Below are 27,519 nucleotides of genomic sequence, written 5' to 3'. Positions count from 1 at the left end.
TGTCATTTTGGAGGCCAGGAGGCCTAGCACCAGGAAATCTTATTCAGAAAAGTGGAAGAGATTTTGTGCCTGGAACCAGGCACAAAGCCTTGACCCTCTTGTCCCTAACATTCCTCAGATACTACAACATTTGACTGAGATGCTGGACAAAGGACTATCCTTCTCATCCATTAAGATCCAAGCCTCTGCCATCTCGGCGCATTACAACACAGATCCTCCTATTTTCTCTCATCCATTGCTAAAGCAGTACCTCAGAGGGGCTAAAAACATAAGACCGCCCCCAGAGAGCACCAACATCTACTTGGGACCTCAATTTTGTATTGGAAAAGCTCACTTTCCCTCCTTTTGAGCCAGCCAATTCAGCAGAATTAAAATATGTATCATGGAAAACTGCTCTGCTCCTGGCAATAACTTCAGCACGAAGAGTCTCAGAACTACAGGCACTAATGGCAGTGGAGCCTTTCATTTTTTTCACCAAGACAGGGTTTCTTTAAGAACAAGCCCTTCTTTTATGCCTAACGTGGTATCCAGTGTGGATCTTAACCAAACTATTCACTTGCCAACTTTTTATCCAAATCCACAGAATACAGGGGAGAGACTTCTACACTCCTTGGACATACACAGGCAATTACGCTTCTACTTGGACAAAACAAAAGCTTTCAGAAAGACTGAGCAATTGTTTGTATCATATGCTGCAGGATCACAGGGAAAGGCTATTTCAAAGCAGACCATTTCAAAGTGGATAGGACACTGTATCTGGTTCTGCTACACACAGCATGGGAAACCTGTACCATCTAACATCAGACCTCATTCCACCAGGGCAACTGCCACTTCTACTGCCTACCTTAGAGGAGTACCTACCAAAGACATTTTGGAAGCTGCAACTTGGAGTTCAGTGCACACGTTTACCAAGCATTACCACTTGCCTCTTTATTCTAGATCCAGAGCTGGCTTTGCCACTGCAGTGCTGCAGGGCCTCATAGCCACACCAAATCCTCTATATAACCAGCCACCCTGACTCAGCTTTGGGATTCAACCCAAGTGTAATGAGTGCACCAATGAAACACGATGAACATGGTACAGTTTTGTACCTACCATAAATGTAGATGTTCGAGTGTCTTCACTGCTGCAGTCCTGGTTACCCACCCGCCATCCCCTCTTTCTTAGCTGGGTCTTATCTATACCTTTCTACACTATACTACCTATGTGGTGTATTTGCTGGTTACTGGAGGTTTTGTTTCTACCTTATTGTATGTTTTGTAAGCAATATGTATTGCCTATTTTTTGGGGGGCACCTGACATCTGGGGCAAGAAAAATTGAAGAAAATGGCATCAGCCGCTTCTTATATACCCCTGACACACTGACGTCAGGGAGGAGGCGACAGCAACCGACGCCGGACCAAGACTTTGGAACTCTGGCCGACTGCGGACCGCCTGACAGCAGGATAACCCAAGTGTAATGACTGCAGCAGTGAAGACACTCGAACATCTACATTTATGGTAGGTACAAAACTGTACTTTTCTTTTCAGCTTGTATGAACTGCTCTGTTCAGGGCTGGCATACTCTTCTATTACAGCACATCTGTCAGCAGTCTCTGCTTGCCTACCCTTAGATCCACTTCTCTCTGCACGTGTTCATAAATGAAGACTTTCATTTCAGATCACCAAGAAAATCTCTTCTTCCTCCTACGGGCTTGAATTATATCTTAGAAAAGTTGACACTTTCACTTCTTGAGACTGCTTCCTCCTTATCTCTTAAATTGTATTTGGAAAACTGTTCTTGTATCTCTTGACCTCAGTTAAGAAGATTTCAGAACTGTAAGCTCTTGTGGCCTCTTTCTTTTCTTATTTTCCAAAAGAACCGTGTAATCATTAGGACTAACCTATCGTTTTATGTCTAATGTAGTGAATGCACTCTGTTTAAATGAGTCTGTTTTCCCATCTTCTTCCCTCTCCTCGGAACAAAGATGAGAAAATCTTGCATTCCTTTGTCCATAGACAGCTCATGTCCTACCTAGACCAAACTAAATCTGTCAGGAAATCAGATGAACGTTTTGTTTCTTTCCTGACAAAAAGTTAGGTCTACCGATATCCAAGCTAACAGTTTCTAGATGAAGCTCTTCAGGAATTTCCTTTTGTTGTACCTTCCATGGGAAGGAGCTCCCAGGTCTTATTAGGATCCACTGCATCAGGGTTTTTGCCTGTTGTGGAGCTTTTTTCAGTCATTTGGACTTCTGTACCTTTACTAAACAATATGAAATTGATGCCTTTTCTAGATCTACGGCTGGATTTGCTAGATCCAATTTTCAAATTATCTTAGATCTCAGCTCAGATTCTCCTTCCTCCTTCCTATCTATCTAGACAGCTTTGGGAATTTACCCATTCTTTATTAATGTAGTAACATTGATCAGAGGAAGGATATACTTGCATAAGAAGTTACTGTAACAGTAGATGTCTGACTAATTACTGTTGTATCACTACAACCCACCCTCTCTTAAATTCACATGCACACACACACACACACACACACACACACACACACACACACACATATATGATTGTGTCAATAAAATGCGGACACTTTTACCAGTGAACACAGACAAAGTGGTGATATTACATGAAACTGTAAAGTGATTGAACATCAAAAAAGAGAAAACTATATTTTTGGGGGGGTTGAAATTCTCTTACCCAACTGCAACACATTACAGTGCAAATGGCTGCAAACAGAAAGTCCATTTAACAGAACGTTCGCTTTTTGTACAGTAGTAAAAGAAGTTCGCTCGTGTGAGTGTTCACTCTTGTCAACTACAACCATATATATATATGTGTGTGTGTGTATGTGTATATGTATGTGTGTATACATATATATATAGATACATACACACACACACACACACACACACACACACACACACACACATATATATATATCTATTTACACACACACACACACACACACACACACACACACACACACACACACACACACACACACAGGGTGAGAGAGAGGGAGAAAGCTTCAATTTATATGTTCTTTTGGTCTGGGGCAAGAAGGTAGTGAGGTTGTTCATGCTTGTACATCCATTATGTACTTCCTAGCTTTCATGTGCTTTGGGGAAACATCGGATGTATGGAGCTAGAGGAACCACCCAGGCTTTGGTTTTCTGACCGAATGTATAGCTTTCCTTGGCAAATAAAGCCATCAGTTATTAATACTGTAACACTAATCAGTCAAACATCTACTGTATTGGTTCAGATGTTCTTCGTGTTTCACTGTTGCAGTCATTACATTTGGGTAATCTGCTGGCAGGTTGCCCTCAGTCGGCCTGATTAACAAAGTCTTGGGTCCTGCGTCGGTTGCTGTCGCTTCTTCAATGACGTCAGGTCGTCAGGGGTATAAAACATGCAGCCGACGCCATTACATCAGTTTTTCTTGCCCCACATGTCAGGTGTCCCCCATGATTAGGAGAGGCATCCTCCTCTAGGTCAAATGCAGTCTTGGTCTCTGTTGGCCTGTCTGCACTCACTTACTTGAGCTTTGTGTGAATATGTTGCTGCTTTTGAAAGCATCTTGACCATCTTGTAAGACTTCAGAGGTTTCTGACCAAAAAGATTAGTAGGCTACAAAATGTCAGCTATACTGATAGACTAAAAGCTGTTCATAAATGGAGATTTAGGGGTGTCCTCTGTTTAGCATTTCAGTAAGTCCCTTCCCGTTTTGATCTCCCCTGCCTTCACACAACCAATGGTCTGTCTAGCCATTGTGCCAAAGAACTCTGCCTCTGCTGCAGGATCAAAAGTGTGGCAGTTTTATAATCCACAGCACTCACTGAGCCTAATTCCAAAACTCTTGCTCTTGAGTAACTACGTACACTGAGAGCAGGTCATTTGGAATCTAGCCTCCTAGGGTAAACCTGTTTATAGATGGGCTTTACACCGAAGTAAGTCACTTACCCTTAGAGCAAGTCTTTTGGAGTCAGGCCTCTTTTCTTTGGAATAAAGTCCTAATGCACATAAGACAAAGTAACACTCTATCTGCTTTCAAAATTAGACATTACAGTTGGATAGGTTATTATAAATTTATGCCTAAGGTATATGAAAGTGTTAGAAGAGTGGACTGATATACTCCCAGTATCAAAGGTATCATGGCAAAGTTTCCTGACAGTCCTTCATCCATAAGCTTAGTGTGAACCTACGCACATATGGTGAAAAGATAGCTATTCTTTTTGTCAGAAGTTGAGTACAGCATCTGCATCTTCAGTTTCCAGTTAGGAGCCTTTCTTAACTTGGTCTCATTGTCATTAGCATTCCATTCCTCTTCTCTTGTGTTAAGATTTCACATTTTTTCATTTACATCCATCATTCTTGTTTTGTTGATTAGAGGTTTCTAACTTTTTTTTTTCCAGAATGAAATTATTTTCTGTCTTTGTGGTGTTACCACTATTGCTGTTTTACTTCCCATTTCCTTGTTGGGTGTATTTGTTTCATCCATTTTTTTCTTTTTTTTTTATATATATTTTTCTGTATATTTCCTCTTAAGTTTTTTAGCCTATGCAGAGATTAAGTTGTTAGAAATGGTATAACACAGCCTGGCAGTTTTTTTATCCTCTTATCCAGCACTACAGGACCCTGCACCCAGTCAGGTTCATTTGTTCTTTTGGGGTTGGTACCTGGCATTTCAGGTATAGACAAAAGCCATGTGTCCCAGTCGTTACTGCCCAAGAAGCCTGTTGGCCAGTCCATTCCCTCATCAGTGAGAGTCATGTGATATTGAGCTAGCTGCGAGTCCTGCTGAGTGACCTTCCATTCACTACACTAGGCTACTGCCAGGTTCATTGTGGCTGCCAGGTTAGGAAGAGATGGCAATGCATCCTCCCACACACACCCCACGTGTTCTCCATTTCAGCTGCCTCTATAGCACTTTGAGCCAACACCGCCTGTGTAGGCAGGTGATGCACACAGCCTGAGCTAGATGTAACCAGCACAGTGGGTGTGACAGCCTCCCTTCCTCCCTGGATGTGTGCATGCTGGCATTGCCATCTCAAGTTCATCCTCCTCTGTCTGGTCCCTGAGACTCCCATGCCATTTATAGAACTCTGGTCACTAGGGCCGTAGTGAGGTCTTCATATGTGTAGTCCATGGGACCAAGCTAATACAGTCTGGCAGTTTGATGAAGATAATTAAGACTATGTGCTGTTTGACCTCACAGCAGTCCTGGGTTTGATTCTCACAGCCTACATTTGCCTATGTGTTACTCTGACTTAACCAGATATTGCTCCCTTATCTCTGAAAGAGGGACTTGTTGTCCAGTGGGTTATAGGTTAATTGATTAAAAAAGAGTGTGTGTGTGTGTGTGTGTGTGTGTGTGTGTGTGTGTGTGTGTGTGTGTGTGTGTGTGTGTGTCCGCGCAAAAACATTGACTCAGAGCTGGGCATCGCCTGCTTTCTAAAAGACACACTGACTGAAATTCAAACATACTGAAGAAAAGACCACACAATGAAAACACTTCTTTTGTGATGTTATAAGAAAAAAAGCTGCAATCACAAAATCAGACTGAATTTGTCTGAATAGTAATAATGTTACGGAAAGGGTTTTCCAAAGTATGGTGCAGGGTTAGGGTTGCAGGGATTACATGTTTTAAACAAGTTAAAACCATTGTGTTAGAAGATGCACTACATTTGAATTTTTCATACACTGTGTTGTAGACCTTTTGTACACAAACTTTCTCTAATAGACCTTTTGTACATAAAGTTTCTCTAATCCTTAGGTTATTCCCACAATACAACAGACTAAACAATCTCAAAAAATACTTTGATGCTCATAATAACTCTTGTACATAATATTTCTATAATTTTTGTTTAAAGCTAGCAACTACTGTGTTTGATTTTGTCCAAGTCTCATGTTCAGATTATGCATTTCTTTCTGTGTTGGAGTTTTTCTCCCCAGCCTCTGCTGAAACAGAGTTAAATTATGACCCACTATGACTTTCCCATTAACTAAAATACAATTGGTCAGTAAATAGATAAATAACCCTAATCCAGCACCTTACCTTTGAAAACCATTTCTGTAACTCTGCCATTGCAGAAGACAGAATCACGTACACCATCACACAGGCAGAACACTAAATCTGTCACTTACCTAATGCCTTACTTATCATAACCCTAATCCACATACAATTGCATATGTACTCCTAGCACCCTAATGCCAAAAGGTTCAGAATGTATGAGAGTTTTGGCATTAAAAAACAAAAACACTTAATTCACTGTAGAAACAACCTTACTTCCTGCTGCAAACCCATGCTTCAGCAAACACAATATTCTCAAAACCATTCAACCAGTTTTACACCCGTCTTACATGTTTGAAAGAAACAGACAATGTGAAGTTGTTCTATCTCGCCGTTCATTCTTACAGATGGGTTCGGAGCCAATCTTCTGCTCCAAGTCGGCCTACTACAAAGCTTGAGGTCTTCAGATAGCTTGAGGCCACGTCCCTATCCCATGATGCACCTTGAGTTACCCCAAATCTAGTTTGCCACTGCAATAGATTGGAGGTTCCTTCCACAGCTCGGGCCAGTATAATTCTTTTTCAGATAATATCTTTAGAAGTTGTTATTTCTAAATAAATTTAGAGTTAGTCTTGAATAGTTATAGCTTTTAGAGCTTACCAGTTGATATTTTCTTCTCTTTTTGGCCTTCATTTTTCCATAGGCCTTTAATACTCCCCTTCCCTTTGGTGTGCATTTACAATATTATATAGCTTGTAGTTAAATAAGTAGTTAGTGTGTGTGTGTTTTTGAACAGTGACAGTTTAGTCAGTTTATTGTTATTCAGCCCATTTGTTATTTAGGGCTTATTTAGCTAACTTAGATTTACTGGTTTAACTTTGCCATTGTTTGGGTGTGGCTGATCTCTTTAAAGTACAGTAGATTTTTTTTTTGTTGGATACTGTATACTTGATTATGGCTGACCAGGATAAGGATAAGCATCCCAAGTCAGGATTTAAAAAGTGCCCTAAATGTGGACAGAAGATGTCTGTGAGAGATAGTCACGTTAACTGTGTGTATTGTCTTGGAGCTCTGCACTTACAAGAAAGCTGCTCCATTTGTCATTCTTTTTCATCCAGAGTTCTTCAGGAAAGAAAAAGAAAACTTGTAGATAGAGGACTTTTGAAACCGTCTTTTCAGGAAGCTTTGAGTGACCAGGGTACATCTAGTAAGTCTTCAAAGTCTTCTAAGGCTTCTTCTTCGGAAGTAAAAAAATCTAAGAAAGAGTTGACGTCAGCTCCACAGCCCTCGGAGCCGAGCATCTTGTCTTTTTGGAGCCGGTGTCTGAAGTTCTAAAGTTACCTATTCTGCAGTCAGTGCCACCATCCATCCATTCATCTCTGTCCTCGATCAGCCTGTCCAATTTGGATGTGGATCGTGTGGTGCAGAAGTTGCTACAGTCACCGGCGTTCGCTAAATTTTTGTCAGATCCGACCCAGGTGGTTTCTGAGCCTAAAACTGTAATGCCATTGACTTTGTTTCCTCCTCCGAGCCATAACGGTCCTTCGGAGCCAGAGGAGTCCGACTTGATGAATGTTGAGCCTTTGGAGCCGATGCCTGTTCCTGTGCCATCGGTTCCATTTGTTCGGACTTCCTCAGCACCTATTTAGGAGTCTAGGAGCCGACACTCTCCTGTCGGGTTTGGGGAGGATAGTCGGACCGACATGTCAGTTCCGACTTTGCCTCTTGGGGCCTCTGCTTGGATTAATTCGGCTCCTACTTCTGGTTCAGATCCCACTGTGCCAGTGCCGAGGGGATCGGTGGTTTCTTCAGATCCAGCGGCCCCTTCTCATCGGAGCAGAGGTGCCTTTGAAGCCATGAGGAGAGTGATGTCTCTTAAGACATCTACAACTTCAAGTCCAACTACCTCCTCCCCAAAAGTACCTGTGTCCACTTCTGCTTCACAGATCCTTTCTAAGCATAGAGACCCTGAGCTTCAGGAAGCCCCATTGGGTGGCCCCTGCTCTTCTGAGACCTCACCAGATATTCCCACTGATGAGTTTCCCAGGAAGAGAAATCTGTAAGAGGAAGCACCTAGACTCCCCACAGGAGTCTGTCACATCCGATACCGACTTGGATGAATCGGAAGGGTCCACACAGTCTCCCTGTGAGGATATCTCATTGGCTGAGATATTAGAAATCCTTAGGCGGAGGGGTGCCTGGAAGTCCACCAACCCTACTGAAGACGAGTCAGTTCTTCTGAAGGCTTTCGGGTCTCAACCCTCCACCTTTTGGGTGTCTCCGCCCTTTGATGAGCTCATGGAGTTGGTCTCATGAAGGGAGTGGGAGTCTCTGGACACCATGGAACCTGTCCCTAGGAGGCCTAACAAATTTGTTTCTGCACCCCAGGATAAGTCGTTCCTCACCAAGGGAGTGCCAGTTGATGCCATGGTGGTGGTGGCAGCCACCAAAAAGGAGATGTCGGAATCTTCTTCCTCTATCCATCCTCTTAACAGAGATTCTAGGATCATGGATAGATATGGGAAGCGCACATACATTTCAGTGACTTTTGCCATGCGTTCACTGAACTATCTCACTCATTTTATGAGACTACAAAGAGACGACCTAAAAGAGCTTGAAGATACTCTTCAGTGTACAGTAGCTGCAGGAGCTTCAGACAGAGTTGCCTCCCAGCTTGCTACCCTCAATTCCATAGTGAACTCGTCCATGTGTCTCATTTCATATGCAGCTGATGGAACGAGTAGGGCAGCGGGTACAGGAATTGTTCTCAGGAGACATTCCTGGATGCGCTTGTGTTCCTTCATGGAGCCCTTTAAATCATACTTTGTCAACACCCCTTTTGATGGCTCATCCCTTTTCGGGCCCAAAGTTAAGGAAACTCGGACCAGGTGTGAGCAGGAAGGCAAGACTGTCTGCCGTCGGAGTCCGTTTTTCCACCCCTACCAAACCCTACCCCAAGGGTCAAAAGGGAGGAAAGATGTGGTTCCAAAAAGCCCAAGGAGCCTTTCTGGACACACGTGGTGAACCCCCCTCCAGGGGCAGAGGAGGTGGCAATAATGGAAGACGCCGCCCTCGCAGCAGAGGTGGTCCGCAAAACCAGGGCGACAAAGAACAGTTCTTTGGAAAGCCCTACCAGTGCTCCTGAAAGGAGGCCTGACTGTTCTACTCTGGAGGCAGTTGGGGATCGCTTATCTTTGTAACCAGACGGCTGGCTCAAAATAAGAACCTACAACTGGGTACAAAGTATAGTTTCCAGAGGATATTTCATTCCTTTCACCACTCCCCCTCCATTGATAACAAAAATCCCGGATGGTCCCCCCAGTTATAGGGAACAAGCAACAGTAGAGACTAAACGTTGCTAAGAAAAAAGTATTCCAACCAGTCCCAGCAGACCAGACAGGATCTGGAATTTACTCAAGATTCTTTTTAGTTCCAAAAAACAACAGGGGACTGGAGACCTGTTTTGGACCTCAGCAGACTAAACAGATCTGTCAAAAAAGAGAAGTTCCAGATAGTCAGTCTTCAGTCGATACTTCCCTTTTTAGGGAAAGACAATTGGATGTGCTTGATAGATCTGCAGAATGCGTACTACCATATAAAAATGGCCAGACCATCCAGGGATCATCTGCGCTTCAGACTGGGAGCCAATCATTACCAGTTTTGAGCCCTGCCCTTTGGTCTCACTACAGCCCCCAAAGTGTTCAAATGTATGGCAATGGTCATGGCTCACCTGAGGTATTTAGGATTCCACATGTTTTCATACTTAGATGATTGGCTCCTCAACGCCACCACCAGGCATCAGCTAATACAAGCCAGGGACACCACTCGTACTCTTTGCAATCATCTGGGCATTACAATAAATTCAGAAAAATCTGCCTTGCCCCCATTGCAACATATCGTTTTTATTGGAGCAGAATTGGACACCACCACCACCACTTTGAGACTTCCAGCAGAAAGAGTTTTACTACTACGTCAGCAGGTCTACAACTTAGGTTCATAGGTTGGTACTAGGCTATCGGTCCTAGGGCCTATACAAGCCTAGCCCTAACAATTCCCTGGCTATTTCTTCCCACAGTATTTACTATCCTGGACCCCTATCTAGCAGGGCGACTGACGTGATCCCCGGGGTGAATTTCCTATCTCCCATCCTATCATCAAGGTTCCTTTTGAAGAGGGCCATAGAGGCGCTCTGCTTGACATGTATGGGAAGTCTGTTCCAAAGTCTGGGGAGTCTCTGGGTCAGGAACCTATCCCTCCAGCATGTTTTGTTCATTGTGGTGACAAGGTTTAGGTCCCTGGAGCATGCGTTTCTGAGGGATTGGGATTTCTTTAAGTGGAGCATGTCCAATAGCTCTGGGTTTGACATGCCCTTGTATGTTAAGCAGAGATTGCCTTTGAGTAGACGATATGCGACAGAGAATAGGTGGAGTTTTTTTAGACGGTCAGCATAGGGCATCTGCTTTAGCCTTGTGATTCTTTTAGTGAGGTATCTCTGCGGCCTTTCCAGTTGTTGCAGATGTCTTGAGATATCATATCCAAAGACAGGGCTCCAGCATCAGAGCTGCTAAAATTGTTAGGCATGCAGTTAGCTGCAGTATTAGCGATACCGTTGGGTTGCATGCACATGCGGATTCTGCAATGGCTGTTATTCACTCAGTGGTCTTACCAAGAGCTCCCAATGTCTCATCTCATAATGATCACAAACACATGTAAAAAGGATCTTCAGTGGTGGTTGACCTCTCTTCATGTAACGATAGGTCGTTCTTTTGCCCTACCCTCACCAGCGGCCACGGACGCTTCCCTGATAGGGTGGGGGGGCATTTTCAGGGAAGAACAGCCCAAGGCCCATGGACCGAACAGGAGACACATCTGCATATCAATGTCCTGGAGATGAGAGCGGTACTTTTGGCATTGCAGTACTTTCAGGACTCTCTTCCTGTGGGAACAATTGGGATTCAGACGGACAACATGTTGGTGGTCTGGTACTTGAACAAACAAGAAGGAACCAGGTCCTATCCCTTTTGTCGCGAGGCCCTAAGAGTATGGCAGTGGGCTACATCCACCCAGCACTTTCTGATAGCAACGCACATACCGGGGAAATCCAGTGTGATAGCAGACAAACTGAGCAGGGCAATTTTGTTGCCTCAAGAGTGGTCCCTCAGGAAAGAAATAGTGGAGAGAATTTTCCACAGGTGGGGCCAGCCTTGCTGCGACCTTTTTGCCAACCAGATGAACACAAAATGCAGAAGCTACTTTGCCCTGATTCCCCCTCTGGGAGAAGCCCCAAGGGACGCACTCGATTGGCTTCTGGGTCTCCTCTTCTATGCATTTCCACCAATTCCCTTGATACCCAAAGTATTGCAGAAAGCAAAAGCCCTGGGAAGGACCATCATTCTAATAGCCCCTCATTGGCCTTGTCAGATTTGGTTCCCCTTCCTTCGACTTCATCTCTTGGAAGAGCCTTGGATTCTGGACCCAGTTCCAGATCTTCTGATGTATTCGTCAGGGGCTCTTCATCCCTCTCTTCAGTCCCTGAAATTGACAGCTTGGCTGCTCCAATTCCCAACATAGCCAGGTTCCATAACCTCTCAAATGAAATGCAACATATATTGATATCTTCTCATAAGTCCTCTACTAGGAAGCTGTACCTTAGCAAATGGAGAAGATTTTCTATATGGGGGTTCTCAAAATGACGTTGATCTCTACCAAGCCCCTATTTCCTCCATATTAGAGTTTTTGACTGTGCTTTTCAGTAAAGGAGCTGCAGCAGCAACAGTTTGGGTACAACTTGCTGCTATCTCTGATTTTCACTTTGGCTTTGATGGATTAAACATAATGTCTCATGAGCTATCCAAAGCCTTTCTCAAAGGGACCTCTCATCTCAGACCACCTGTAAGATCCCCTTATACCCCATAGAATCTAAATTTTATGATTTCACACATTATTCTCCCACCTTTCAAACCAGCTTCCTCATGTGATTTGAAATACTTGTCATGGAAGACTGTCTTTTTAGTAGCCATCACTTCTGCCCGTGGAGTGTCAGAGCTACAGACCTTGTCCATAAAGCCTCCTTATTTTTATTTTTCTTGCTGACAGTGTCCCTGCGAGCATATCCTTCATTTTTACCCAAAGTTTGTACTGAAGCTAACTTTAACCAGATCATAGATTTACCGGTGTTCTTTCCCAAACACACCAAATATATGCTGCACAAGCTTGATGTTCATAGACAGCTCAGATTTTACCTGGATAGAACAAAAGAGTTCAGAAAATCAAAACAACTTTTGTTCCCTTTTCAGATTCCAGAAAAAGGTATGCTAGTGGCAAAAACAACACTGTCTAGATGGTTATCTGAATGTATCACATTTACTTATTCAGCTGCTAATTTACCGATACAACACAAAATTAAAGCTCATTCTACTAGAGCAGTGTCCACATCATCTGCTTTTCTGCTAGGCTTCCTATAGACAGCATTTGTGCAGCAGCTACGTGGTCAAGACCTCATACCTTCATCACACATTACAAGGCCTCCAGGGTCAGGGCCTCCTTTGGTTCTACTGTCCTAAAAAACATACTCTTGTGAGCCACCCGATAAAGATGGTGCTTGGGATGCTACCCATCTGTAAGAATTAATGGCGAGGTAGAACAACATCACATAAAGAAGTTATGTACTCACCATAACGTTCCATGTGAGTTGTTCATCTCGCCTTCATTCTTACTTCCCACCCTCCAACCCCCTCCAGAGTTTTTCGAGGACCGAGATACTAGTTGTATTCTGGTTGCTCAGTCTTTCTATGTGTTTTGTCCTAAAGAGTGATAGAATGGCGCATGGTGTTGTGCACAGCAAACAAGATATGAGGCAACTCAAGGTGCATCATGGGATAGGGACTTGACCTTGAGCTGTCTGAAGACCTCGAGCTTTGTAATAGGCCGACTCGGAGCCGAGGATCAGCTCCAAACCCATCTGTAAGAATGAAGGCGAGATGAACAACTCACATTTAATGTTATGGTGAGTACATAACTTCTTTTTCAACAACCTCATGTGTAACCACATACTTGTATTGCTTTTATTAAGAAAATGTATCTATAGAGTTTTCATTGATCTTGTCCCTTTTTATTACTATAGTAACGATGCTTCTTTTCTTAAACATTTTATAGTTGTCTGCAGTCAGTGTTTCATGGTGAATTTTATATATTCATTTTTTTTAATTTACTCCATTTTCCTAGTAATGCTTTATACCTGTTTAGTCCAGTTGTTCATGTGTTCTGTTATACATTTTAATGTTTGCTGCTGTCTCTTAATTGCTCCATTTGTTTAATTTGTTTTGTTCTCTTTTAGCAGTCAGTGTCTTATTCTTTTTCTGTAGTCTCTTTTTCTCATATTAAGATGTTTGTCTATGATAAACCTGTTAGGTCTTTCCTTAGGTTATCCTCTTCTTGTTCAGTAATTTCTTCTGTGCTCTACCTTCTTATTCTTTCTCCCTCTAGATAACTGTAATAAGGTTTTCAGATGATTCTCCTAATGAAGGTCCTGGTATTTTGTGTTATGATATATTTTCAGTACAGGTACTCTGCTTTCATTCTTTCGTTTCTTAAATGTACAAGTCATCCAGTTGGGGTGCCATTTGTTTCTGTGCGAGCACTTCAGATTCTTTACCTCTCAGTTGGTATGTCACTTCCGAGAGTTTGCTTCCTTTCTTGGCTGGTTTACTGATTCATTTTCAGTGCATTCCACGTTTGTGTTACTCTACTTTTTTTGGTAATGTTAATATTATCTAGATTGTTATGCATGCGCACACATACACACACATGCATATATGTATACATATATATGTATATATATATATATAGATATATATATAGATATATATATGTATGTAGTGGCTGTAGACGTTTCAGTAGTTTTCTTGCTGCATATGTACAGCACCCGATCAATTCCTGCTTTTGTCATCATTCTTGTACTTCTTCCTTTTGAGTTTTTAAGTACTTCTGGTATTTGTACCTCCTTTCTTAATATTCCCCCATTTTTGCTTTCTCTAGTTTAGTAGGTGTTTCTTTGTATTTGCACTGTTTGAACTTCTTTTTAAATCAGCGTCTGTATCTTGCTATTTTTTTAGTTGGAATAATTTCTCTAAATTTTATTTTATATTCTACTGTCACAATCCTTGTATCATAATGGATTCCCTGTTGAGCTCTGAAATCAGAAGAACGTTTTCAGTGTTGGAGAATAGTGGACTCTTGGACACAACTTTTGAACTGTCAGTATTTTACACATTATTTTGAAGGGCACTTGCTAATATTTAACCAGGAATAGCACCAGTTTCATTTTGCTGAGACATTTTCATTATAAATACAAATTGGGAACTTTTTTCCTAAATTGTACAGCTCTAAAACAGTCTGTAATTTTAACAGTGTTGATGCTACTGAAAGTTTGCTGTAATTTTTGTACATTTAGATGAGTTGTCCCAAATTAGATGTTTGCTCTCTTTGTAGCTGTGTGTGTTAAAAACAGACCATGTAGCGATAAACACTTGAAAGGGGAGTCATAATGTTGTAAAACCGCAATGCTTGCAGATTGGAATGAAGCTAAGAGGAATTGCATTGAAAAAGATGAAAAGCTGCTGGTAATTTAAGCTGTATTTGCAACTCATTCTTGCATAGTCATAATACACGACAGTAAGGTTGTCTTAACTAATTCTTGGGACCTGGTTTGGCCATATTTCTTTTTTAAGTACATGGTCCATCACTTCTTTCTGTGTGCATTTTACCTGCATGGCTGCTAGGCATGACCTGTCAGCCATCAAACCTCCCAATATCAGACTTGAACCTATTTATTTCCCCTAGGGGTGAGAGCCTTTATACAGATAGCCATGGAAGTAGTTTGCCCACTTTCTAAGATGCCAACAATACGGGCATTGCTGTTATGGTCAGTACCCCTCCTCTGGGCAGAGAACTTGTGACCTGTATCACTGTGGTGGACCGGTGTGCCTTCCTGTTGCAAGTGCACTCTTCCATGCACCCACAGTAAAGACTACTGCACTCTTGATTTGATGAGCGGAACAGTTGCCCCATGATCACTCTCTTTTTTGCCACAGCTGCTCTAAGGGGATTGTGATATCTCATGATCTGTACTACCCCTCCTTCTCTAGTAGTTATGTTCATCTTACACATGCCAGCTTCAGTAGACGTGTGAGCCACTGACTGTACCCCACCACCTGGGTTATAGTCAGGACCGTATCTCTGTATGCCAGTAGACCTGCCAATGGTTCATCAAATTAATCTGTGATGTGTACTGTACCAAGAACTAACCTGTCTGAATTTGTTTAAAACTAATGGGTTAAGACCCTCTGACTTGTATTCTAAGAAATCAAACTTGTGAATAATTCTATAGACGTAGATGAAATTTTACCAATGTGTACATAAACTGAAAGTTAGTTGCTAATGTGTATGAACAGTTCCATTCTGGCAAGGAATAATTTAACCTGATCTGACCTCTTACATGTTTTGTCTCACATCCTGTCAATTTTCATTTACAGAATGCTGAGTTGAGGTTTGGCTCTGGGAACAGGAAGGCTGTATGTGTGATGGTGGTTCTGCTGTTCATCGCTTTCAGCTTTGGACCAGTCAGGTATGAATTCTTCTCAAAGCTGAGATGTTCAGAAAATGCAAAGTCAGTATGTGAAGCAGGGCACAAGTATGTTTTTGTTACCCTTATCAAGGAGAAGTTTGTCTTCAGGAATATTGCTGTTTTAATTTTTACTTCAGTTCCTTCTGCTTTTATCGGGTTTCATATAATATGAGAATACAGAAATGGGGAGTGGAGCTGTTCATATAGAGTGGCTGCCTACCAGAGCAAAAAAATTGGGTTTGTGACTCTGGATTTCATTTAGGTAGGAATTCTTTAAAGAGTATCCAAAAGCTGAGGGAGAGAACTACAGTAGGAAAGTTCATGGAGGAGGAAGATGAGAGGAGGAAGACAAGAGTAATAAGTACCTGAGAGCAGCAGAAGAGCCTGAGTGAGTAAAAACTGTAATGAAGCAGGGGACCTTCACAACCTTTTTGTCTTGTTATTGTTGCGATCAAGATGAACACATTTGACTAATGAAACTTCCTCTGTCTGGAATCTTTTTTTTTTTAACCATGTGATGTAAGCTGCCACCAACATGCCTCTATTTACCTAGGGTAATTATTTTCCCCTGACATGGTAAACACACCTTGCTACCCTTACCCCCCCCCCCAGGTCCTGTGGCTACTTGAGTCCATTCCTGTACTCTTCTTGCTGGTGCACGTTCAGACGTTATACATATGCTCCATCATGCTGGCTTCTCTCTTAATTTAATGGCTTTCTTGACAGATTAGAATACATACAGAAGGCTTCTTCAAATTAGTCAAAGTGGTTTATCTCAGAGTTATTTGTACATGTGGTTTACTACTAGTCATGTTATACTTTCTTTGGCCTCTCACCTTGACTTAACTTTTATTAGGAGCATCTCTGCAAGTCTTCCACATCCAAGAGCACATTTTTAATGTTTTTTTAGATGTCCTTCAAGGATGCATCTGCAGTCCTTACAAATGGGTTGTCCTGTCGTCAGGCAGCCCTTCGGTCGGCCGGATTCCAAAGTCTGGGTCTGGCCTCGGCTGATGTCGCACTTCACCCGACGTCATAGCTGCAGTTATTCGGGTATAAAGGTATCAGCCGACGCCATCTTCCTCAGTCTTTCTTGCCGCGTGGCGCCCGAAGCAGAAGCTGTTCGCAAGTGCCGGTCAGTCAGAACCAGAGATTACTACTACCGAAGACTTCTAAAAAGCTAAGTACCCCGTTGGGGACTCTTTCTTGCCTCAGCCGATGTCAGAAAAAGTGAATAACTGTTTAACTTGTGGGAAACAAATACCTCATAAAGATTTCCACTCTTACTGCTTACCTTGTTTAGGCCCAGACCACGACGTAGCAGCTTGTCTAGCCTGTGCTTCTTTCAACCGACGGACGCTTAGACGTCGGCTGGAATTTGCTGAGGAGTTTTTCGGCTCCGCTTTTGCTTACATTATGCCGTCGGATACTCCGACTACGCAAATATCTAAAAGCGCAAGGAAAGGACCGACACTCGCGTCCGGTTTCGCGAAACCGCTGTTAACCGCGAGTGTCTCGGTTTCGGCTGAAACCGAGTCCACGGTTCTTCCTTCGGCGGAAAGCTTACCTCCTACCGAGGCCTCATCCAGCATGGCTGAATCTGCTACTGAAATCCCACCCGCTCTTGCAGGTTCACAGGATTTATCTGATACTATCCCTTTGGATATTTCTACCCCTGCACGTGGAACTGCTAGGCCACCTGCATCCATGTCGATTAAGGCCTTTGCCAGGGCTAAAGCAGCAAAATCTACCAAAACTGTGCCTGCTAAGACCCCCTCTCACAGGCCTAGCTCTAGTTCACAAATGCTTAGTCTAGCAGAGGATCTCATTTCTTTGATCCGGGGATCCCAACCACACCCAGACAGGGCCTATCACCCTCCTCCAGAGAAGAGGCCTAGAGTAGAGCCCCCTGAGCCAGTTTCTTCCTCTGATGAATCAGATAATTCAAACCCTTCAGAGGGCCCTTTTTCTCCTTATGAAGACTCTGATGCAGAAGAGTCCATTCCTTCTGCCTCCCCGCCTGAGGAATTTTCTTTTGGGGAAACCTTGCATGCTATGAGGGAACAATTTCAATGGCAGGGCCAAGATTTTTCAGACTCTAGGAAAAGGCTTAGAACCTTTTTGCATTTGCCACAGCATAGGCCTTTAGCCATTCCTCCAGTACTTACTGTTGTGGATGATGCATTTAATGATGCTTGTACTGCTCCTGATTCTCTTCCTCCGGCCCCTGCTAAGCCCGATAGGTACTACAGGGTTCCGGACATACATTATCATTTGTATAAGGCTCCTTTTGCAGATCCCGAAACTATCTCCCAGGGACCCAAGGCTGTAGCAGCTACCTCTGCCAAAAACTCCCTCCCCTCTGAAAGGGAATCTAGGGCCTTAGAGAGATGGGGTAAAAATGTTTACACTTCTGCTACTCTTTCAGCTAGGGCCTTGAACTGTCAATTCCACATGATTCAGTATCAGGAATTTATGTTAGACCAGTTAACTAAAAAAACTGTCCTCGGATGAACCATTAGACAAAAAATCTGTTCAGGAAATGGTACATAACATTCAGCAGGTCAGTAATCATTCCTTAAAATGCGGCTATGATGCACTGGAGGCTTCCTTTAGATCAGCCATGACTGGTACAGTGATCAGAAGACATGCATGGTTAAAAGAGCAGTCCTTACCAGACCATGTTAAATCAAAGCTCCTAGATGCTCCCATGGATAAGCTCAATTTGTTTGGCTCCTGCACAGCAGGTGCTGAAGAAGGTGGAAGAGAAAGCAAAATCTGTCCAGACAGTCAAGGATTTCTTGCAGGTCCAGCCTCCAAGGTTTAGCAGGAACTGGCCTTCCAAGAATTGGTCCTTTCCAGACACCTCCAGAGCTCAAAGAGGCAGGAATAGGCGCTCAAGAGGCAGGGGTCAATCCAGAGGTGTCTACAGGGGACGTCAGTGGCAGGCTAACAACCAGCGAGGTACAGCCACAGATCCAGCCACCACCACTTCCACAGGACAACCACAATGACTTGGCTCTGGCACCGCCTACCAGGGAACAACTAGAAGCACCCTTAGGCGGGAAACTAGCCTTATTTTCAGTAAACTGGCATTACATCACAGGAGACAACTGGATTTTACAGACAATAGACCAAGGTTACAGGTTTCACTTCCATACTCTACCAAGGAAGAGAGGAATGCCAAACCTACCTCCAAATCAGAAGACAGAAGCTCTAAAACAAATAACTCACTTACTAAGGATGAGAGCTGTAGAAAGGGTACCATCTATGGAACAAGGGCAAGGATTTTACTCCAGACTCTTCCTGGTACCAAGAAAAGAAAACCAATGGAGACCTATTCTTGACCGTTTCGCTTTAAACACATACCTCATTGTTCCAAAATTCAAAATGCTGACCCTACAGCAACTTCTTCCCATGCTGGGCAAGGAGTCTTGGCTGGTAACTCTAGATCTCAAGGAGGCATACCTGCACGTCCCCATACAACCAAATTGCAGAAGATACCTCAGATTTCTTGCAGGATCAGAGCATTATCAATTCTCAGCATTGCCCTTTGGCTTATCTACTGCGCCCAGAGTATTCACGAAATGCCTGGCATCAGTAATTGCTCATTGCAGGCTTCAGGGAATTCAAATCTACCCTTACCTGGATGACTGCCTGTTACAAGCGGACAACAAAAACAAATTAACAAAAGACTTGAAAAGGGTCACTCATCTACTGCAAACCCTGGGATACACAGTCAATATAAAAAAGTCAAGGCTGATACCATCCCAAAGGATAACCTTCTTGGGTGCAGAGCTGGACACATCAAAACAAATGGCATTCCTGACAGTAGAAAAACAGGAGCAACTCCCTCTCTACTTCATGACATTAACAAAGCAGAACCAGCTAACAGCAAGAAAAGTCCTGCAAGCCCTGGGTTACATGGCATCCTGTATAATATTGATTCCACATGCCAGACTACATATGAGAAAGTTACAGTGGTACCTAAGGAATTTATGGACTCAGCACAAGCACAGCCTAGAAACCCAAATTCCAACAATTCCATGCCTGAAGCAAGAATTCCAATGGTGGGCTCAGGCCTGTCAATCAAACAAAGGACTGCCCTTCCACAGCACTCAACCAAGCCAGACCATCACAATGGACGCCTCAGACCTCGGTTGGCGGGCGCACATGCTGGACAAGTGCATACAAGGCTTATGGACTCAAGACCAGCTGCACCTACACATAAATCAAAAGGAAATGCTGGCAGTAAAACTGGCAATTCAGACATTCAGACCATTTCTTCGACAGGGTCAACTGTTGATAAGGACGGACAACACCACAGATGTCCTTCATGGATGCATCTGCAGTCATAACAGCTGGGTTGTCCTGTCGTCAGGCAGCCCGTCAGTCGGCCGGATTCCAAAGTCCGGTCCGCTTCGCTGATGTCGCACTTCACCCGACGTCATCTCTGCTGGTTCGGTATAAAGGCATCAGCCGACGCCATTTTCCTCAGTCTTTCTTGCGGCGTGGCGCCAAGCAGAAGCTGTTCGCAAGTGCCGGTCGGTCGGATCCAGAGATTACTTCTACCGAATACTACTTCAAGACTTCTAAAGCTAAGTACCCGCTGGGGACTCTTTCTTGCCTCAGCCGATGTCAGAAAAAGTTAATAATTGTTTAACCTGTGGGAAACAAATACCTCATAAAGATTTCCATTCTTACTGTCTGCCTTGTTTAGGCCCAGCCCACGTAGCAGCCTGTTCGCCTGCGCTTCTTTCAACCGACGAACGCTTAGGCGCCGGTCGGAGTTTGCAGAACAGTTTTTGGTTCTGACTTTGCGTATATTATGTCGCCGGATCCTCCGACTACACTTTCTGCCAAAAACGCAAAGATAAAGACCGACACTGGGTCCGTGGTTTCGCCGAAACCATGCTTAAGCAAACATGAGTGTCTCGGTTTCGGCCGAAACCGAGAAAACTGATCAAGGTACAGCCGAATCTATCTCTACAGCTGAGGCCCCTGCTACAACTCTTGAATCGGCCTCAGAAATTTTACCCACTACGGTGGTTGCCACTGACTTATCAGACACCATTCCCTTGGATGTCTCTACCCCAGCACGTGGTGCTGCTAGGCCTCCAGCAGCCATGTCCATTAAGGCCTTCGCCAGGGCTAAAGCAGCCAAGGCTAAGAAAACAGTGCCTGTTAAACCACCCTCAACCAGGCCCTCTTCTAGTTCTCAAATGCTTACTTTGGCAGAAGATTTAATTTCATTAATTAGAGGATCTCAATCTCACCCTGACAGGGCCTCTCAGCCCCCAGAGAAGAGACCTAGGGCAGAGCCCCCTGAGCCAGTGTCCTCTGATGATTCTGCTGATGAATCAGACATAACTGACCAGCCAGAGGCCCCTTTCTCCAATTTTGAAGATTCTGATGCTGAAGAATCCATTCCAGCTGCTTCCTCCAGAAGAATTCTCCTTTGGGGAAACCTTACATGCCATGCGAGCAGTTCCAATGGCAGCAACAAGATTTTTCAGATTCCAGAAAAAGACTTAGAACCTTTCTGCACCTTCCACAGCACAGGCCCTTAGCTATACCTCCTGTTCTCTCTGTGGTAGATGATGCTTTCAACGATGTCTGCTCTGCTCCAGATTCATTACCCCCAGCCCCTGCCAAACCAGACAGATTTTACAGGGTGCCAGATACTCATCACCACCTTTACAAGGCCCCACTTGCAGACCCCGAAACTATATCCCAGGGTCCCAAGGCAGTAACCGCGACCATAGCTAAAAACCCTATTCCTTCTGAAAGGGAAGCTAGGTCATTAGACAGATGGGGTAAAAAGGTTTACACTTCAGCTACTCTCTCAGCTAGAGCTTTAAACTGTCAGTTTCACATGATACAATACCAAGAGTTTATGCTCGATCAGTTAACTAAAAAGCTAACCACTGATGAATCTCTTGACAAGAAATATGTATTAGAAATGGTAAATAACATACAACAGGTTAGTAACCATTCCTTAAAATGTGGCTATGATGCACTGGAGGCTTCATTTAGATCAGCCATGACTGGCACAGTGATAAGAAGGCATGCATGGCTAAAGGAGCAAGCTCTACCGGATCATGTTAAAGCTAAGTTGCTAGATGCTCCTATGGATAAGACAAGTTTGTTTGGTGCACCTGCCCAGCAGGTTATGAAGAAAATGGAAGAAAAGGCAAAATCAGTTCAAACTGTTAAAGATTTCCTGCAGGTTCAACCCCCAAGGTTTAGCAGGAACTGGCCTGCCAAAAATTGGTCCTTTCCTGACTCCACAAGATTTCAAAGGGGCAGGAGTAGACGTTCCAGAGGCAGAAACCAATCCAGAGGAGGTGCCTACAGAGGACGACAGTGGCAAGGTAACAACAGAGGCACAGACACAACCACTGCCACTACATCAACACACCAACAGTGACTTAATCCTAAATCCGCCTACCAGGGAACAAATAGCAGCTCCTCTAGGCGGAAAGTTAACCTTATTTTCAAAGAACTGGCACCACATAACAAAAGACAAGTGGATTTTACAAACCATAGATCAAGGTTACCGATTCCACTTCCACACTTTACCAGTCAAAAGAGGAATGCCAAATATACCTCCAAATCAAAAAACAGAGGCTCTACAACAGATAATGGAGTTAGCAAACATGAGAGCTGTGGAAAAGTGCCAACAGCAGAGCAAGGAAAGGGGTTCTACTCCAGACTATTCCTAGTTCCAAGAAAGGAAAAAGTTGGAGACCAATTCTCGACCTGTCCACCTTAAATACATACATCATTGTCCCAAAATTCAAAATGCTGACCCTACAGCAACTTCTTCCCATGCTGGGCAAGGAGTGTTGGCTGGTAACTCTAGATCTCAAGGAGGCATACCTGCACGTCCCCATTCGACCAATCTGCAGAAGATACCTCAGATTTCTTGCAGGATCAGAGCACTATCAATTCTCAGCATTGCCTTTTGGCTTATCTACTGTGCCCAGAGTATTCACAAAATGCCTGGCAGCAGTAATCGCACATTGCAGACTACAGGGAATTCAAATTTACCCATACCTGGACGACTGCCTGCTACAAGGGGACAACAAAAGCAAGTTGACAACAGATTTACAAAGGGTCATTTACTTGCTACAAGCACTGGGATACACAGTCAATTTACAAAAGTCAAGGCTGATACCATCCCAAACAAGGACATTCTTGGGAGCGGAATTGGACACAGTAAGGCAAATGACATTCCTAACTACAGGAAAACAAAAAGAACTCCCTCTTTACTTCTTGGCACTAACAAAAATGAGCAAGCTAACAGCAAGAAAGGTACTGCAGGCCTTGGGCTTCATGGCATCATGCATAATCTTGGTCCCATTTGCCAGACTACATATGAGAAAACTACAGTGGTACCTAAGGAATTTATGGTCCCAACACAGACACAGCCTAGAAACAGAAATCCCACTAATCCCATGCTTAAAACAGGAGTTCCTATGGTGGGCTCAGGCATGCCAGTCCAACCCAGGCCTTCCCTTTCGCAGATGTCAAGCAAGCCAGAACATCACAACAGACGCTTCAGACCTAGGATGGGGGGCCCATATGCTGGACAAATGCGTGCAAGGATTGTGGACTCAGGATCAACTTCGCCTGCACATCAACCTAAAAGAAATGCTGGCTGTAAAACTGGCAATCCAAAAGTTCAGACCATTTCTCAAAGAGGGCCAGTTGATGATAAGGACAGACAACACCACAGTCATGTGGTACATCAACAAACAGGGAGGCACTCATTCATACCCCCTATGCAGAATGACTTTGGAGCTGTGGACCCTGGCACTCAGCTACAACATCCAGCTACAGGCAATATTTGTACCAGGAAAGCAAAATACTCTAGCAGACATATTAAGCAGAACCACATCAGATGCCCACGAATGGCACCTGCATCCGGACATCTTCAAGACCATCTCAAAGAAATGGGGAATGCCTCAGATAGATCTATTCGCATCACCCCACAATCAACAGCTCAAAAAATTCTGCACAAGGACATTCCACCCACTAGCATGGAAAGTGGATTCTCTCCTTCAGCTGGAAAGGGGTAACAGCATATGCATTCCCACCTCTTCCCTTGATACACAAAGTACTACTAAAGATCAAGGAAGAACATCCAAGGATAATCCTGATAGCTCCAAACTGGCCAAGACAACACTGGTACCCACTGCTGAGGAGCTTGTCTCAGAACAATATGTGGCCAATACCCTGATGCCTTTGATGCTAACTCAGAACAACTACAGCACCATACATCCAAACCTAAAAACGTTACAACTGACTGCATGGAACATCACATAGCAGCAGCTAATCAAGAACTTTCCCAAAGAGTTAAAGACATTATTCTTGAAGCACGCAGACCTTCAACAAGAAGGAACTATGCTGGAAAATGGAAAAGGTTTGTCATTTGGAGTTCTGAAAGAGGAAAAGATGTGTCAAACATAGATATGCCTAACATTCTGGAGTATCTGGCCGAACTTCTCCATTCAGGCCTGTCCTACTCCTCCATCAAGATACATGCATCAGCTATTTCAGCAGAATACAGCTTTGATCCACCTGTTTTTTCACACCCTTTGCTCAGGCAGTTTCTCAGAGGAATCAAGAATGTAAAACCTCCAAGGAAACCACCATTGCCAGCTTGGGACTTAAACTTCGTACTAGAAAAGTTGACACTATCACCCTTTGAACCAGCAGCAACAGCAGACCTACAACACCTGTCATGGAAAACTGCTTTCCTACTGGCAATTACTTCAGCAAGGAGGGTTTCAGAACTACAGGCCTTAATGGCAGTGCAACCCTTCCTAATCTTCCACCAAGATAGAGTGTCCATGAGGACTAATCCAACATTTATGCCTAATGTGGTATCCAGAGTGTCTTTAAACCAGGCAATCCACCTACCTACCTTCTTTCCAAACCCACAAAACAGAGGGGAAAGAATACTGCATACATTGGATGTACATAGACAGCTACGCTACTACTTGGACAGAACCAAAAGCAGCAGAAAGACTGACCAACTTTTTGTGGCCTATGCAGCAGGAAGGGAAGGAAAAGCTATTTCCAAACAGACAATCTCCAAATGGATAGGAAATTGCATACGATTCTGTTACTCCTTCCATGGAAAACCAATTCCACAGAACATAAGACCTCATTCTACAAGGGCAACAGCCACTACCGCAGCCTTCTTACGAGGAGTGGCTACCAAAGACATTATTGAGGCGGCTACTTGGACCTCCGTGCATACATTTGCCAAGCATTATAATTTGCCTCTATATTCCAGATCCCGAGCAGGGTTTGCCACTGCTGTACTGCAAGGGATCCTAAACACACCATAATCTACTTTTATCCTCCTCCCCTAGTTGGCTATGGTATTCTACCCAGCTGTTATGACTGCAGATGCATCCATGAAGGACATAGTACAGTTTTGTACCTACCATAAATGTAGATGTCCGAACTGGATAGCATCTGCAGTCAGGATTACCCTCCCTCCTTCCCCTCTGAGGTACTCCTAGGGTGTTTACCCTCCTAATAGCTAGCTGATGGGGGGGAGTCTTTTATGGTGTATTTGTTTGTATATATGTACATACATGCTTATTTTTGTGTTTACCTCTATCCTTTTGGAAACATTGGCATCTATCCAAAATTTTTAGCCTTCAAGAGGGCTTCTGGCATCTGGGGCAAGAAATACTGAGGAAAATGGCGTCGGCTGATGCCTTTATACCCGAAGACCAACAGAGATGACGTCGGGTGAAGTGCGACATCAGCCGAAGCCGGACCCGGACTTTGGAATCCGGCCGACTGACGGGCTGCCTGACGACAGGACAACCCAGCTGTTATGACTGCAGATGCTATCCAGTTCGGACATCTACATTTATGGTAGGTACAAAACTGTACTTTATGTGGTACATCAACAAACAGGGAGGCACACATTCATACCCTCTATGCCGGATGGCAATGGACCTCTGGAATGTGGCCCTGAGCTTCAACATTCAGTTACAAGCAATTTTTGTGCCAGGAAAAGAAAATATACTAGCAGACATCCTAAGCAGAACTACCACGGATGCCCACAAATGGATGCTGCATCCAGACATCTTCAAAACCATTACAGGGAAATGGGGACTACCAGAAATAGACTTATTTGCATCCCCACACAATCACCAACTGAAAAAAATCTGCACGAGGACGTACCACCCACTTGCTTGGAAAGTGGACTCCCTATCTTTCAGTTGGGAAAACCTGACAGCATATGCATTCCCACCTCTTCCTTTGATGCACAAGGTGCTATTGAAGATCAAAGAAGACCGTCCAAGGATCATCCTGATAGCTCCAGACTGGCCAAGGCAACATTGGTACCCATTACTGAGGAGTATGTCTCGGGAACAAATATGGCCTCTGCCCCTAGTTCCCTTACTGTTAACACAGAATAACTTCAAAACCCTGCATCCAAACCTGAAAACACTGCAGCTGGCTGCCTGGAACATTGCATAAGACCGAATAACCCAGATTTATCTCAAAGGGTTAAAGACATTATCTTGGAGGCTCGCAGACCCCCAACAAGAAAAAATTATTCAGCAAAATGGAAAAGATATCTCATTTGGAGTACTGCAAAAGGAGAGAATGTGTCACTAGTAAACATAGCTAACATCCTGGAATACTTGGCAGAGCTCTTCCACAATGGCCTGTCTTATTCTTCCATTAAGATTCATGCATCAGCTATTTCAGCAGCATACAACTTGGATCCTCCAGTCTTCTCACATCCTCTGCTCAGGCAGTTTCTGAGAGGAATTAAAAATGTAAAACCACCTAGGAAGCCACCATTGCCAGCATGGGACTTGAACTTTGTGCTAGAAAAGTTGACACTCCTCCTTCGAGCCAGCAGCAACAGCAGAATTACAGTACTTATCATGGAAAACTGCTTTCCTGCTTGCAATCACTTCAGCAAGAAGGGTTTCTGAACTACAGGCATTAATGGCAGTACAGCCCTTCCTGATCTTCCATCAAGATAGAGTGTCCATGAGAACTAATCCTACTTTTATGCCAAAGGTGGTCTCCAGGGTATCTTTAAACCAAGCTATCCACCTGCCTACATTCTTCCCCAACCCACAGAACAGGGGAGAAAGACTGTTGCATACCTTGGATGTACATAGACAATTACGTTACTACCTGGACAGGACCAAGAGCAATAGAAAACTGACCAGCTACTGGTAGCATATGCAACAGGAATGGAAGGAAAAGCAATTTCAAAACAGACAATCTCTAAGTGGATAGGAAATTGCATTAGATTTTGTTACTCTTACCATGGGAAGAAAACTCCAGAAAACATCAGACCTCACTCTACAAGGGCTACAGCCACTACCACAGCTTTTTACGAGGAGTGGCTACCAAAGACATTTTAGAGGCTGCTACTTGGAGCTCCGTGCATACATTTGCCAAGCATTATAATTTACCCTTATACTCCAGATCCCGAGCAGGTTTTGCCACTGCTGTTTTGCAAGGGATCTTAACTACACCATAATCTTATTACTCCTCCTCCCCAGTTTAGCTATGGTATTCTACCCATTTGTAAGGACTGCAGATGCATCCTTGAAGGACATAGTACAGTTTTGTACCTACCATAAATGTAGATGTCCGATAGGCATGCATCTGCAGTCAGGATTACCCTCCCTCCTTCCCCTCTGAGGTACTCCTAGGGTATTTACCCATCTTCTAGCTAGCTGGGGGAATCTATTATGGTGTATTTGTTTGTATATATGTATATACATGTTTATTTTTATTTGCTCTCTCTTATTTGGAAACTTTTGCAATTATCCAAATTTAGCCTTCCTAGAGGGCACCTGGCATCTGGGGCAAGAAACACTGAGGA

The 27,519-nt window shown here is 43.7% G+C and overlaps 1 protein-coding gene across 1 annotated transcript in view; it reads left to right on the top strand.

The window, feature by feature from the left end:
* Window positions 1–27,519, top strand: part of LOC122811369 (cyclic AMP-dependent transcription factor ATF-6 beta-like) — a 1,192,927-nt gene that overhangs the window by 473,611 nt on the left and 691,797 nt on the right. Inside the window, exon 9 of the mRNA XM_044083167.1 lies at window positions 15,538–15,629. Coding sequence (XP_043939102.1) covers window positions 15,538–15,629 — 92 coding nt within the window. The remainder of the gene's footprint in view (window positions 1–15,537; window positions 15,630–27,519) is intronic.

The sequence above is a fragment of the Protopterus annectens genome, chromosome 9.part0 (assembly GCF_019279795.1).
Source record: "Protopterus annectens isolate FY-2018-M chromosome 9.part0, PAN1.0, whole genome shotgun sequence".
Lineage (NCBI taxonomy): Eukaryota > Metazoa > Chordata > Ceratodontiformes > Protopteridae > Protopterus > Protopterus annectens.
Note: the sequence above shows the minus strand (reverse complement) of the source record. Positions and strands in the feature narration are given on the sequence as shown.